The 15,334-nt window shown below is 34.7% G+C and overlaps 1 protein-coding gene across 6 annotated transcripts in view; it reads right to left on the reverse strand.

Moving 5' to 3' along the window:
• The window catches only part of LOC149783539 (uncharacterized), a 106,470-nt gene that overhangs the window by 71,673 nt on the left and 19,463 nt on the right, over positions 1-15,334 (reverse strand). For 5 of the 6 annotated variants that reach the window (XR_016413620.1, XR_016413622.1, XR_016413621.1 and 2 more), the window contains exon 2: positions 6,618-6,729. Coding sequence is in view for 3 of the 6 variants with exons in the window: in XM_089931800.1 (XP_089787926.1) it covers positions 6,618-6,729 (112 nt within the window). In the remaining 3 variants the exon portion in view is untranslated. Of the gene's footprint in view, positions 1-6,617; positions 6,730-11,998; positions 12,127-15,334 lie in introns of those variants that run through there. The other variant, XM_089931799.1, reaches the window with a different exon arrangement.

A 15,334-nucleotide genomic window follows, 5' to 3' on the forward strand; every position in this document is an offset into this window, starting at 1 on the left:
AAACCCACCAAAAAACTTCAGATAATAAGTATGGCTTCCAGGTGGCCAATCCGATGCAGTATGACCTCATTAACAGCTATGGATCATGCTCATTCATGATGTTAATGACAGTGATAAGCCGATCATCAATCAAAATTGAAAATCAGTCGTTTGCAATGAAAAACTAAGTTCTCAAGCTCGACATTTTTTTTAGTTCAGTTGATTGGAAACAATAGTTGAAGAAAGCAGAAAATAGTTTTAGGAAACCAGTTGTTCACTAAAGACACCATTTACAATAAGCTACCATAATATAAAAAGAGTATATATTTGAATTACAACAAGTTGTCATTTATCAAGATCTACCTTTATCTGGACTGTCATAGATTTGTCTTACAGCAAGCAATTATTTCCAAAAATTTGTTTTTGATAAAATTTATTAGGATTTTTTCCCCTGAAATTTTGGCAGTGGCCATAAAAAAAATAGATCTTTAATAGGCTTTAGATCTTTAATAGGCTTTACTATGTCTTGAAAAAAAATGATTTAAATCCGACTGGATAGACCAAAAATATTTTAAACATCCCAGACAATAAATAATGAAATGATTTACGTCTGTCTTGATAAAAGATGACATGATTTATGTCATGAATGACTTTACAAGAAAATGTTGGACATGTCACTGTATTCCAGGATTCAACACAAACGCAGGTCCGCTGACCCGAGGCCACCTGATTTTCAGAAGGACCACCACTTTCCTAATGCTAGGTGGTACATCAGGCCCTTAATTTTCATTGTGGATATTAAAAATATATCTATCCCATGTAATAGGATTGTATAAATCTTTCTTTTAATTAAAAACATTTGAAACATGGCAAAACTTTAAAGTGAAACAAAATTAAAACAAAACAAAGTCCTTGCCTATGCCATTTAAACCAAATTATCAATGTCGTTTGAACACTTAGTGTAAATTGTCATTTGGGTATTTACTTTGTTAATCATAAAAGTGCATTTATGTAACTGAATGTTTGTTATGGTGTTTGGCGTGTATGAAAAATTTGATTTCTTGATAATGTCTCACCACTGCTCCAAACAAAAAACAAAAGCTGAAAAACTTTAAGTATAATGTGAGTAAGATAAAACCAAAAGAGAACAAAAATTCCAAGATACCTGGAAGCAGGAATTTCTGTGGCTAAACCACAACAAGGAGAAGGCATGAAAATCTGTTTTACTGCACATTTATATCAATGTTTTGACCGAAATTGGCACAGCACATAGAAAATTCATAACTTTCAAACAGTAGATACATAATTTTAATAGGACTGATCACCAGCTTGCAAGGTATAAACTTTTGGGCTGCTACTTTTCAGTGCCATCCAACATTTATATATATATGACTTAACCCTTTACCGTCGTGACAAAAGGTTGTTAAGTAAGGTCTCATTTTTTTTATTTGCTACTCAGTTTTTATGAACCAATAGCCATGAAATGAATCAATATACAGTAGGGCACATTTTGCATTTCTAATTCACCCTGACTGTGCTTATATTTTGGAGAAAAAGCGATGTGAATAATAACGCACAATCAGAGACTATTTTTACTGCTAATTATCATACATAGCAAAAACACGCAATACATGTTTTAAATGTATCTTTTTATTTACTTTTAAAATTCATTAATGCTTTAACATTTATTTAGTTTAAAATATCACCAAAAAATGTTTCCATTTTTTAAATTTTTGCAACTTTCCCTTTGTTGAAGAGAAAATTGTTGCTCTCCAAGGGTCAAAAATTTTGACAACCGGTTATTTTTAGGTTTAAATATTTGGACAGCTCCTGTTGTAATATCTTTGGTTTAATAATGGAGGAAACAAACAAACATGTAATAGTGAGACCATGATAAATCCAGTGAAGTTAATATTACACCTTGAAAATGTCTTTATCAAAATACCATGAGCATAGTTACTCGCAATGTGAAATATAAATACGGACTAGTGAGACCATGATAATTCCAGTGAAGTTAATATTACACATTGAAAATGTCTTTATCAAAATACCTTGAGTATAGCTACTCATAATGTGAAATTATGTGACTTGGACACGGCGAAGGATTTGGAAATAGGCAGTACCTATATGATGAACAAATATTGTCAGAAATTTATCGGGGCTATTGCTGATATTTGTAGGTCAGAACAGGACCATATCATTTGGTCCAGTCAGTTTTTGTCAGTTATTATTGATAGATCCACCGACACAGCTTCCAAACAGGCAGAAATTGTACACATTCTTTCGAGTGCAAAGTAAATGTTATTAACTTTAATTTGATATTATTGAATTTAAACTATTAAACCATAAATTTAAACTATTAAACCAGAAATCTAAATTTAGATCCATTCCATTTATAATATTGTAAACTCTTAAACAGCCAAAATAACTTTAGATCCATTCTAGTGTATTTAAAAAAAATTATTCAATAATCTAGCATTTCTTCATAGGTTTTAAATCATTTATTGGTGTAAAATTCTACCCAAGGTAGACAGTGAAACCATCAGTCATGCTATAGAGGGCCTTATGTCAGAGAGATACTGGAATGAACGGATGAAAAAGATTGTTGCAATGTGAACAGATACTGCATCTTCGATGTTGATGCTGCTGATGACGAAGATGATCATGATGATGAATATCATGCACAAGACTCGTCAGCATTACAAAACAAAGCATATAAATTGTTGATGAATTCAATGTAAACTGAAATAAAATAACACCTTTATGAGTGTTTTATTTTACTGTATAGAGTTCATCAAGTATAACTGCAAATGAAAAGGGGACCTTGTATCAGCCAGAAGGATCACCAGTTTTCAAAAACAGGAAGTCCTGTCCTGTATTCCTGTCCTAGAAAAATGCTCAGTCATGCATTTGGACTTATTTTGGAATCAGGAATCTTAAAATGTCGTTTAAAGATTTTTGCATCCTTTTCTTCTTAGTATGCATGTATCACATATGGATCAGAAAGCGGACTAAACTACCTTCAGATGACAGACAAATGACATATGGTTGAATAAATGAGTTTTATTGGCTTGCAACAGCTTTTCAGCTATCTGATCAAAAATGGTACTTGCTTTCATGTGAGAAAGACATTAGACACAAATAAAAATAAAAGTAACATTTTTTATTGGAAAATCTATAAATAACAAAAAAGTAACATTTCTATTAGGAAAAACTATATATATACCTATCTATACAATAGATTACTTGTGTACATTTAACTCAAACTTAGTCTCAAAATTAAAATACTGAATACTTAAGTGTGACGTGTAAAATGTATAATTACTTTAGCTTCATGTTGCTGCTTATGCAAAAGTTCACAAATGGAGTTAAATGTACTATAGATATTTTTTCTAACATTGATGTCGGAGTGCGGTCTTTAAATGCAGTGTACTTCAGTCATTTAAGGTCAATGGCTTTTCCCATCATAACGCACCAACTACTAATAATGAAAAAAATTAAAATCATTCAAGGTTGGTACAGTAACAGTGATTCTTTTTCTCTAGGACTCAACTAAATCCTTTCATCTGAAGATCCTTACAAATTTCAGGTGCAAAAGGTGGAGACAGTTTTCTTCAACAAGTACCAATTATGCAAGAATCATTTTGTCTCCTGAAGGACAAGTAGCAATTTGATGCCTGTTTCAACTACAAGCACATTTCCTTAGTATATCCCATTTGACCGAACTGATCTGCATATAGTCTCAAGCAAACAGTAATCATTTTATTATTGGTCCCTAGCAAGTTATAATATTGTCGATTATTACAAGCTTTGATCTGTAGCAAGTTGAAGTACTGTTTTAAGCTTTGATCTGTAGCAAGTTGAAGTACTGTTTTATTATTACTAGGTTTGGTATCTAGCATGTACTAATTAGTACATGTACCAGATTTGTGTGAGGAAGATCTCTACTACTCTTCATTAGTGGATGGTTATTCATGTTTCCATTGGCAATTACAATGGCAAAAGTCTTGAAAGATGATTAAAACATTAAGATGGCAATGAATATCAGTTGCTTCTGGTAATGGAACTATTCAAGGCTGAAGGCAGACAGTAGAGCTGCAATGTAAAATGCATCCTGCCTCATGCCTACAAATCTGCATTAATAATAACACCCTGTTTCATAGGCCTACACTGACATTAGCATCCTGCCTCATGGGCCTACAAACATCCTATGATATTAGCATCCTGCCTTATGGGCCTACAAACAACCTATGATATTAGCATCCTGCCTCATGGGCCTACAAACATCCTATGATATTAGCATTCTGCCTCATAAGCCTACAAACAACCTATGATATTAGCATCCTGCCTCATGGGTCTACAAACATCCTATGATATTAGCATCCTGCCTCTTGGGCCTACATACATCCTATGATATTAGCATCCAGCCTCATGGGCCTACAAACAACCTATGATATTAGCATCCTGCCTCATCGGCCTACAAACAACCTATGATATTAGCATCCTGCCTCATGGGCCTACAAACATCCTATGATATTAGCATCCTGCCTCATGGGCCTAAAAATATCCTATGATATTAGCATCCTGCCTCATGGGCCTACAAACAACCTATGATATTAGCATCCTGCCTCATAGGCCTACAAACAACCTATGATATTAGCATCCTGCCTCATGGGCCTACAAACATCCTATGATAGTAGCATCCTGACTCATGGGCCTACAAACATCCTATGATATTAGCATCCTGCCTCATGGGCCTACAAATATACAATGGCATTATTATCCTGCCTCAGAAGCCCACAAATATACACTGACATTAGTATCCTATCTCATGGGCCTAAAAAAATACAATGACATAAGGCCCCAGAAATCCACACTCATATTAGCACCCAGCTTCAAGGACCTACAAATCAACACTGATATTAGCGTCCCGCCTCATAGGCCTAGAAATATCCGCCTACATTAACTCATTAACCCCTGGCGCCGCGTTTATGTGGCATGAGGTAGTAGCCTACTGCCGAGCTCTGTAGCATCAAGGTCATGTATGATACACTAAAGTGGTTGGTATTATAGAAAGGTAGACATGCAGCACTACAATGATACCAAATAATCTGGATGTTTTAGTTGCACTACAAATTACAGAGGGAAAAACCTAATTTTTTGGACCCGTTTTATTTCACCTAAAATTCACACTAGGTCTGAATCCCATTTTGTGTCCAGATTTTGGACTTTTTGGCCTCAGATCTAAGGCAGACCAGTCTGAACTGCACAAAGGCAGATAAACATTTGAAAAAAGTAGGATAAGGTGGGCATTTGGAATAAAAGGTGGTTTCTCAATATGAAAATGATGGATCCATTAAGCAAAAAAAAAAAAAAAAGAGCTCCAACTTTTACCCTTCTGCTCATGCACGAGCAAAATAACCAATGGAAAACGATGTTTCTAACACAACTAGGCATTAGGCTAATGGAAAATCTTTTGGAAGTCAATATATTAGAATGTATTCAGAAATAGCCCCCAAAATGTGTTTCCTACTCGCATTTCAGGTGAAAATGACAAAAACCTCCAGGGGTTAATGAGCTAATGGGTGCATCTTGATGATGTCACCAAATCTGAATATTCCTTGTATATTTAATCACTTGTGCATCAACACTGCACATAAATTACAAATTTTGCCATTCCCTGACAATTTGTAACCAATTTCCAAAATCCTTGTTAACTCATTAACCCCTTGCACTGCATTTACGTGGCAGGTGGTGGTAGCCTACTACTGAGCTCTGTAGCGTCAAGGTCATGTATGATACACTAAAGTGGGTGCGAGCAAAATAACCAATGGAAAATGTTTCTAACACAACTAGGCATTAGGCTAATGGAAAATCTCAAGTTCGTCAATATATTAGGGTGTATTCAGAAATAGCTCCCAAAATGTGTTTCAGGCAAAAACAACAAATACCTCCAGGGGTTAATAAGTTCAGATCCTGCCTCATGGCTCTACAAATCTATACTGACAACAGCATCCTGCCTCATGGCTCTACAAATCTATACTGACATTAGCATCCCGCCTCTTTGGCCTAAAAATATCCACCTACATCAAGATCCTGCCTCACGGCTCTACAAATCTAAATGGACATTAGCATCCCACCTCACTAGCCTAAAAATATCCACCTACACTAAGATCCTGACTCATGGCTCTACAAATTTATAATGAAATTAGCATCTTGCCTGGCATGAGCCTACAAATCAATACTGACATAGGCCAACAAATCAACACTGACATGGGCCAACAATTCAACACAGACATGGGCCTACAAATCAACACTGACATGGGCCAACAAATCAACACTGACATGGGCCTACAAATCAACACTGACATGGGCCAACAAATTTTACATTCGGATCCATAAACCTGCGGTATCATTCATGGCCTTTTCAAGAAATGTAAAATTATGGAGGGAAACACTCCCATACTCAATTTAAAAAAGTGGGAAAATTTTCTAAAAAAAGATGAATTAAGACAAAATAATTGTGCCTGAAACAATATTTGTGCATTCTGGTTGATTTTTCAGCGTTAAATTTGAGAAATTAGTGTGAATCTACAATAATCATGCATTGCAATACAAACCCTGATATAGAAACAAACCTCATATCTGTGCATGTCCAGGTCTGTGAAGGAAAGCTGCCTGGTTTTTGTTTTTCCATGTCACATGTCACATTCAGTCCATACACCAAGGTCACATTGGGAAATGATTTATCTGCAAGAAATAAAACAGCTTAAAAAATCATCATAAAGCTTGAATGCCCATCATCCCCTCTTTTAAAAGTATAAAGCTAAAAGAACATTAGATATTGCACTAAATTGAACCAAAGTTTGTTGTATGTAAAATCCTATGTATGGATGGAAATGGGTCATACCATAGACCTTTTTAAATTCAGAGCAGGACATAAAAATTAACTCAAAAATGCATGAAAGAATGGGCCACTATAGTTCATCATTTATTACATTGATGAATGCTGCTATTGATTCAAGTCAGGGAACTGAACAATCCTATTATTAAAAAGAAAGGTAATGGTCTTCATTTGCACGCCACAAATAAACTACAACATCTTTGATTGATAACCTTGCTTCTTTAATTGACTTTCATGTAAAACTGTATATCCCAACCACCTAACCTCAGGTTATGACCCAAAATCGTATGTATGTATGTATGCATGTATGTATGTTCTTGTTACTGTTGTCGCTGTTGTAGGGTTTAATGCCAGAGGAAGAACCCTGGAAAACCCCGGGAAGAACCACCAACCCACGAGAAGCTACTGGCAGGCTTTCTCACATACCCACATTAGCGGAGTCTGAGACTTGAACCCATGCAGACAGAGGTGATATGGCAGTGATCTGGAACGTTGAGCACTTTAGACCACTCGGCCACTCGGGGTCCCCTGTCTGTCTGTCTGCATGCATGCATGTATGTATGTAAGCCATGATGTAAGAAAATATCATTTCATAAGGAAAAGGCATAAAACTGGCATTTGGAGTGGTTTTGTATATTCCAAACAGATCAAGCAATCCTTTCTAAATATAATGTAAATGTCATGAACATTAATAGATACCATACAATGGTTCAAATGCCATGTGATTAAATATAAAATTCCTTTGCATGACATCAATTTTGTATACTGTCATAATCTCAGCATTTTCTTGCATTATGTCTGCAATATCAGGGCAGTCGTTTTAAAGTGATATATAGCCCAAGCTTGTATACATCAGGGCAGTCATTTAAAAGTGATAGCCCAAGCCTGTATACATTAGGGCAGTCATTTACTGTGATAGCCCAAGCTTGTATACATCAGGCAGTCACTTAAAAGTGATAGCCCAAGCCTGTATACATTAGGGCAGTCATTTTAAAGTGATAGCCCAAGTCTGTATACATCAGGGCAGTCATTAACAGAGACAGCCCAAGCCTGTGTACATTAGGGCAGCCATTTAAAACTGATAGCCCAAGTCTGTATACATCACGACAGTCATTTACAGAAATAGCCCAAGGCTGTATACATCAGGGCAGTCATTTAAAAGTGATAGCCCAAGTATGTGTACGTCAGGGCAGTCATTTACAGAAATAGCCCAAGTCTGTATACATCAGGGCAGTCATTTAAAAGTGATAGCCCAAGTCTTGTGTACATCAGGAAGTCATTTAAAAGCAATAGCCCATTAGTATGTATACATCTGAGGACAGTCATTTAAAAGTGATAGCCCATGTCTGTATACATCAGGACAGTCATTTAAACACGATAGCCCAAGTCTGTATACATCAGGACAGTCATTTAAAAGTGATAGCCCAAGTCTGTATACATCAGGGCAGTCATTTAAAAGAGATAGCCCAAGTCTGCATACATCAGGGCAGTGATTTACAGAGATAGGCCAAGTCTGTATATACATCAGGGCAGTGATTTACAGAGATGGCCCAAGTATGTATACATCAGAGCAGTCATTTACAGAGACAGCCCAAGTCTGTATACATCAGGACAGTCATTTAAAAGCGATAGTCCAAGCCTGTATAAATCAGGGCAGTCATTCCCCGCTGTACAGTTTCCGAGGTTATACTTGGAATTTTGACATAAAACCTTGGATGTCTGAGGTTTTTCCATGGGTTACATAGGAAAAGATACCTAGGAAACCTCTGACAATGCTGATATTTTGTCCAAGGTTTTATAAGCAAACCTTCAACATTATCTTGTACATTAAAAAAAACTAGGAAATACCTTGGATAAAGCCTTGGACATAACAACTTGGTTTATTTTTGGCTTGGAAAAACCTAGGAAATAAGAACTTAAATCATTTTTTAGCTTGGAAATGTAGACTTAGAAAGTTTTAGCTAGGAAATGGACTTGGTCTGTTTTTTAATTGTGCACTTTCAGATTTCTATATATTTATTCAGAAGGTATTTTTACAGTTTTACAGTTTATTAAAATGAATAATGTTTGTCATTACCAAAACAGCTAACAAATCTAGGATTTGAATTCTGAATGATAAATTCAAAGACTTTACCCAAACTTTCAAAGACCACAAACACAGATTTCCAAGACCTATTTTCACTAACATTTTTTATACAAGTTATGTTATACAAGAAAACAACAAATGCAAAATACTACAATATTGTTTAATGATGAAATTCAATCTATAATTAATCAAAAGAAAGAAGCCAGGAAAACTTGACTACATTGAATCTAACAACCTTGGATAATTGTATTTGTGATTATGGAAAGAAAGTAAAATGTTTGGGTTTATTTCAATTTTCACAGACTGTTAAAGATCTTGGGGTTGTAATCTGCTTGATTTTCCCAAACTTTCAAGGCCTCGAAAATGCTACCTCATTTTCCCCAAACTGTCAAAGACTTTTAAGGATCATAAGAACCCTGAAGTGGTCTAAACTTGTCTACTATAATGTACACAGATGTAATTATTGTTTCATCCTTTTAATAACTGTGTTGAATTAATGAAATCACAATTGTCAAGTATACATAACAGTATCTGTGACAAGTTGTTGTTGTTGTTGTAGGGTTTAACGCCGGTTTTCAGCACATGATAGGCTATACATGGCGGCCAGTATTAATGGTGGAGGAATAACCCTGGAAAACCCCGGAAAGAACCACCGACCCACGAGAAGCTACTGGCAAGCTTTCTCACATACCCACATTGGCTGAATCCGAGACTTGAACCCACGCAGACAGAGGTGTGATGGCAGTGATCCGTAACGGACAGCGCTTTAGACCACTCGGCCACTCGGGGCCCCTCTGTGACAAGTAGACAAATGAAAATGTGGATGTAAAAGTAATTGTCAACTATTATAGAGTATACACCTGAAAATTTTGTTTCAAGTCATTTCCTCAAGGATTCTAGTCAGATAAAATCTCACACCAAAACATCATGGGTTATTTAAGCAAAGTAAAATAAATGACGACACACTCCCAAAAAATACTTAATCAAGTCATCACATACAGGTACCAAGGTTGACTGGGATGCAATAAAACTCCACAGACATAAATCCACCCTAGTATGTAGACCTACTAAATTCAATAAAAACAACAGGGATATACACCACAGATGTTGGAATTGGATGTCATTAGTAAGCCGTTTAGATACGGTTGAGTGGCGTCACTAGATCAAAATGACAGAATGATTTTGTATACATGCACTACAATAATGATCATGTTTCGGGCGTAAACTACTATGTAACAAATCAAAAGGATAACGCTAGCATTTGTCTAATCTTACTTGGAAATACTGCACTTATTTTACCCGAGAAAGTGACAGAGAAAAAAGTGAGAGATTCAAGGGAGGTTAGTAATATCAACTAATTACCTGAAATAAATACAAAATTATCATTATTATTATTATTATTATCATCATTTGGCATCGAAAGACAAATTTAGATATGTAGCTGACTTCTACTCTTACCTACAAAAGACTTATTGTAAAGGTCTTAACAAAGAAACAATGGATATCCCAGGGGTCTCAAACTCAAACCACCCAGAGGGCTGCATGAGGGCATTTTCGATGGCCCACAGGCTGCACCACCTTTGTTAACTCTCATGACACCTTGTGATGCCAATCATATAGCGGGCCACATAATACAGCTTGGTGGGCCGCGTGTTCCAGATCCCTGGAATATCCTCACCCAATAACAATATAATACAGATCAAAAGAGAACTTTTGTATGCAACTGATATCTGCTCCATGCTCTATCGTTAACCCCCAAGAACTTGGCTCCTGGGTCATAACTTGGAAACTATCAAGATCACTGCCATATAACCATATACCTTAATGTACAAGAAAATATTTATATGAGCAACTAACATTTTCAACATTCCCAGTGACATAAGGCAGGCTCCTAGCATTTCTTTTTTTCATAATCAAAGTCTTAAATGGATGAAATCTTTAGAAAATTGAAGTTCTAGTACAAAAAACACCACCTGCTTTTCTGTAATTTTTCTGTAAATTTGCATCATTTTCATATTTGTAATTATCAATGCAAGATTATATATTTTATGTTTTATATATGTTTATGTTTTCACAGATGCCTGTCCATGTGTTCCAGGCTTGATATTTTGAATTTTAAAATTACTTAATTATTTAGTGTCAAGCCAGATTCTTCACATCGTGATGTATACTGTATAAATTGTACATAACAGACAGAAGGTCTCAAGGTAGATTAGTGCTTTAACTGAGTTACCTTCTTTAAATAAAGTCTTTATTATTATCATTATTATTATTATTATTACCCCAGGGTCCATCCTAACTCCCTCCTCCTGTTGGATAATGGTGCTGCTGTGGTAATTCATTGGCAGACTACATGACTAATAGTCTGTGTGACAAAGATTTGATAAACTGGTTAGTTACCTTGGTGTGTCCTTTAGCTCTTGTTTCCTCATCTGGATCAAGTGTTGAAATTACCACTACGTGGCAAGCAACCTGCCAATACTACCCTAGATTATATTCTGGGTACATGAACTATCAAAATCACCGCCATAAAACCATACACTTACTGAGGAACCCCTGGTGGCCAAGTGGACTAATGCACTGGCCATAAAAGATAACTGACAACTTATCTCTGTTCATGTGGACTGGAGTCCTTGCTCAACCAACATGGGTGACAAAGTTTACAGTAGTAGTTGTTGGTACTTGCCAGGGTTTTCCCCAGATAATCTTCCTCCGTCAAATATACTGACTAACTTGTATAGTCTGTAATGTGCTCATAAATTGCATTAAGCCAAAGCAAACCATAAACTTGCCGAGCATGCATGGATACAGTGATACATGGATTTGACAATGAAGCCATGAACCATCCCTATCATCCAGAGACTTGGACTCAAATTATAACATGGAAGCTACAGAGATCCCAAGCTGACCAGAAATACTCTCACTTACTCAGCACAAAAAGACAACCTCAGACAGGAAAAAAAATCTACACACACCCACACCAACAATGTGATGGATGGATGGACAGACAGACAGATAGATCAACTTACAGTGATGTGGGTTTTCTGGTTCTACGTCTTTGCCCTTTAGGAGTGGGTTATATACGGCCATGAAGAATTCCAATTCTTATAATGGCTACCTCATCTGAAGATGGTTCAGTAGGAAGGAGGCCATTTGCCAAAGGTTACGTGCTGACCTCATGGAGCTTGTCACTTACTGAATGAGGATGCCAGGTTTAAAATTACTTCATCGTATTTTAAAGTCTGATTTTGTAGGCATAGGACTACTTTAGCAGCATGTTTTGCTCTTTCATTACCTTTAATACCGACAGGACTGGGCAACCAACATTATACTATATATATATTATGATTAAGGTTCAGATGCATCATGTTAATGATATGCAAAACAACGTAAACACCTTTAAACTGAATCTATGAATTGGAAAGAGTAACAAATACAGTTGTAAGCTGCTGTGTGATCTCAGAACAACAAAGCTGTTTTCCCAAACAGTGTTGATGTAAAGTTGTTGATGACTGTAAAACACAGACATCCTAGCAAGCTGGAGTGTAGTGTTAAAGATTAATGTACATGCTGTAGCTGTTAAACCAGGAAGCCAATATTTGATACATACCAGTAAACAATATGGGTAAACTGCAATATTAAAAAAAAAAATGAATCAGTCTCAGGATAGCTAGGAACCACCATTCAGGCAATTGATAAGACAACTGGAAAACAATGCAAGCAAGAATCGGACTTCAATACATGCAGTCAGAAACAACAGTATAGCAGTACCATCTATACTTGTTAATAAGATGCTTACAGTCATACTCTGTACTTGTTTATAAGATGCTTACAGTACACAATACTTGTTTATAAGATGCTTAAAGTACATATTTGTTTATAAGATGATTACAGTACACAATACTTGTTTATAAGATGATTACAATAGTCTCTATACTTTTTAATAAGATGATTACAATAGTCTCTACCTGTTTATAAGATGATTATAGTAGTCTATATACTTGTTTATAAGATGATTACAATAGTCTCTATACTTGTTTATAAGATGATAACAATAGTCTCTGTATTTGTTTATAAGATGATTACAGTAGTACTCTGTATTTGTTCATAAGATGATCTTATGTCACATGTTTAGGCTCGAATAAACAGTAACACAAGAAAGAGTGAAAACAACAAGCTTTGAAAAAAATATAATAATTTATTTCCCTTGAAAAATTCTGCAAAATTGAAAATGAACTTAGGGTTTTATGGAATCAAATCCAAAAATAATCCACAAATAAACTTTTTGAAGTCCTAATAACAAAATGTTCAACTGATTACAAGTTCAAATCCCGACGAAGAATCCAAACTGGAAGACGATGACGTATGGTGCAATCTGTAGCACTGAAGTCTACAGCTCCTTGTAGAAACAAGAATTATCACTCTCCAGTTTTGAAAATCAAAATAAATTTTTTATAAGAACTGTCTTTGATTAAGAATCTGACATGACGACATGTATTTTCCCGAAAAATAACATAATTAATCCTTTTGAATCCACATAATTTGAAAAAACTCCAAACAGCACAACATACTGAGAATAAATCTCCAAAACAGAGGTTATATCGTATCCTAAAACGTAAACAAGGGGTCATGTGATCATCTTCTGAAGTTTATAGAAACCATGTAAAGGTCACGTACACCCAGTGTGACCCTGATGAAAACCAACCATTTTACTCTAATAAATAAAATAAAAAAATCTGTTTACATCTTAAAGATGAAGTCCCATCATGACCTCGACAACAACAGATCATTTTAAAATAAAGACAGAACTTATTTACATGATAGGCACAAATTTTGAAACAAGGTCAGGATTTAGATCAACACCTGGTGTTTATAAACTAACAGTCAAGGTCAAATTATTTTCTGGAAAAAAAAGTAGCATCCCTAAAGAATAAATTTACATTACAATATCATGTAATGAAAAATATATAAAAAATTAAACTGACAAACAATTAAATTGAAATAAATATATATTAAATCAGATATAATTAAATCAAATATACATAACAATGATTATACCAGTCTCTATACTTATTTATAAGATGATTACAGCAGTACTCTATACTTGTTTATAAGATGATTACAGTAATACTCTATACTTATTTATAAGATAATTACAGTAGTACTCTATACTTTTTTATAAGATTATTACAGTAGTCTATAAACTTGTTTATAAGATGATTGCAATAGTACTCTATACTTGTTTATAAGATAATTACAGTAGTACTCTATACTTTTTTATAAAATTATTACAGTAGTCTCTATACTTGTTTATAAGATGATTGCAGTAGTACTATATACTTGTTTATAAGATGATTGCAGTAGTACTCTATACATTTATACAATGACTGCAACAGTACTCTATGTTTGCTTATAAGATGATTGCAACAGTATTCTAGACATGTTTATAATATTATTATAGTCACTATACTTGCTTATAAGATGATTGCAATAGAGTTGTTTATACGATGATTGTAATAATGCTCTATACTTGTTTATAAGATAATTACAGTAGTCTCTATACTTGTTTATAAGATGATTACAGTAGTCTCTATACTTGTTTATAAGATGATTACAGTAGTCTCTATACTTGTTTATAAGATGATTACAGTAGTCTCAATACTTGTTTGTAAGATGGTTGCAATAGTACTCTACACTTGTTTATAAGATAATTACAGTAATCTCTATACTTGTTTATGAGATGATTACAGTAATACTCTATACTTTTTTATAAGATTATTACAGTAGTCTACTTGTTTATAAGATGATTGCAACAGTACTCTATACTTGTTTATACAATGATTACAATAGTACTCTATGCTTGTTTATAAGATGATTGCAACAGTATTCTATACTTGTTTATAAGATTATTACAGTAGTCTCTATACTTGTTTGTACGATGATTACAGTAGTCTCTATACTTGTTTATAAAATGATTACAGTAGTCTCGATACTTGTTTGTAAGATGATTACAGTAGTCTCCATACTTGTTTATAAGATGATTAAAGTAGTCTCAATACTTGTTTGTAAGATGATTGCAGTAGTACTCTATACTTGTTTATAAGATGATTACAGTAGTCTCTATACTTGTTTATAAGATGATTACAGTAGTCTCTATACTTGTTTGTAAGATGATTGCAGTAGTATTCTATACTTGTTTATAAGATGATTACAGTAGTCTCAATACTTGTTTGTAAGATGATTGCAGTAGTACTCTATACTTGTTTATAAGATGATTACAGTAGTCTCTATACTTGTTTATAAGATGATTACAGTAGTCTCCATACTTGTTTATAAGATTATTACAGTAGTCTCAATACTTGTTT

The sequence above is a fragment of the Sinohyriopsis cumingii genome, chromosome 14 (assembly GCF_028554795.1).
Source record: "Sinohyriopsis cumingii isolate HCF-2022 chromosome 14, ASM2855479v2, whole genome shotgun sequence".
Taxonomy (NCBI): domain Eukaryota; kingdom Metazoa; phylum Mollusca; class Bivalvia; order Unionida; family Unionidae; genus Sinohyriopsis; species Sinohyriopsis cumingii.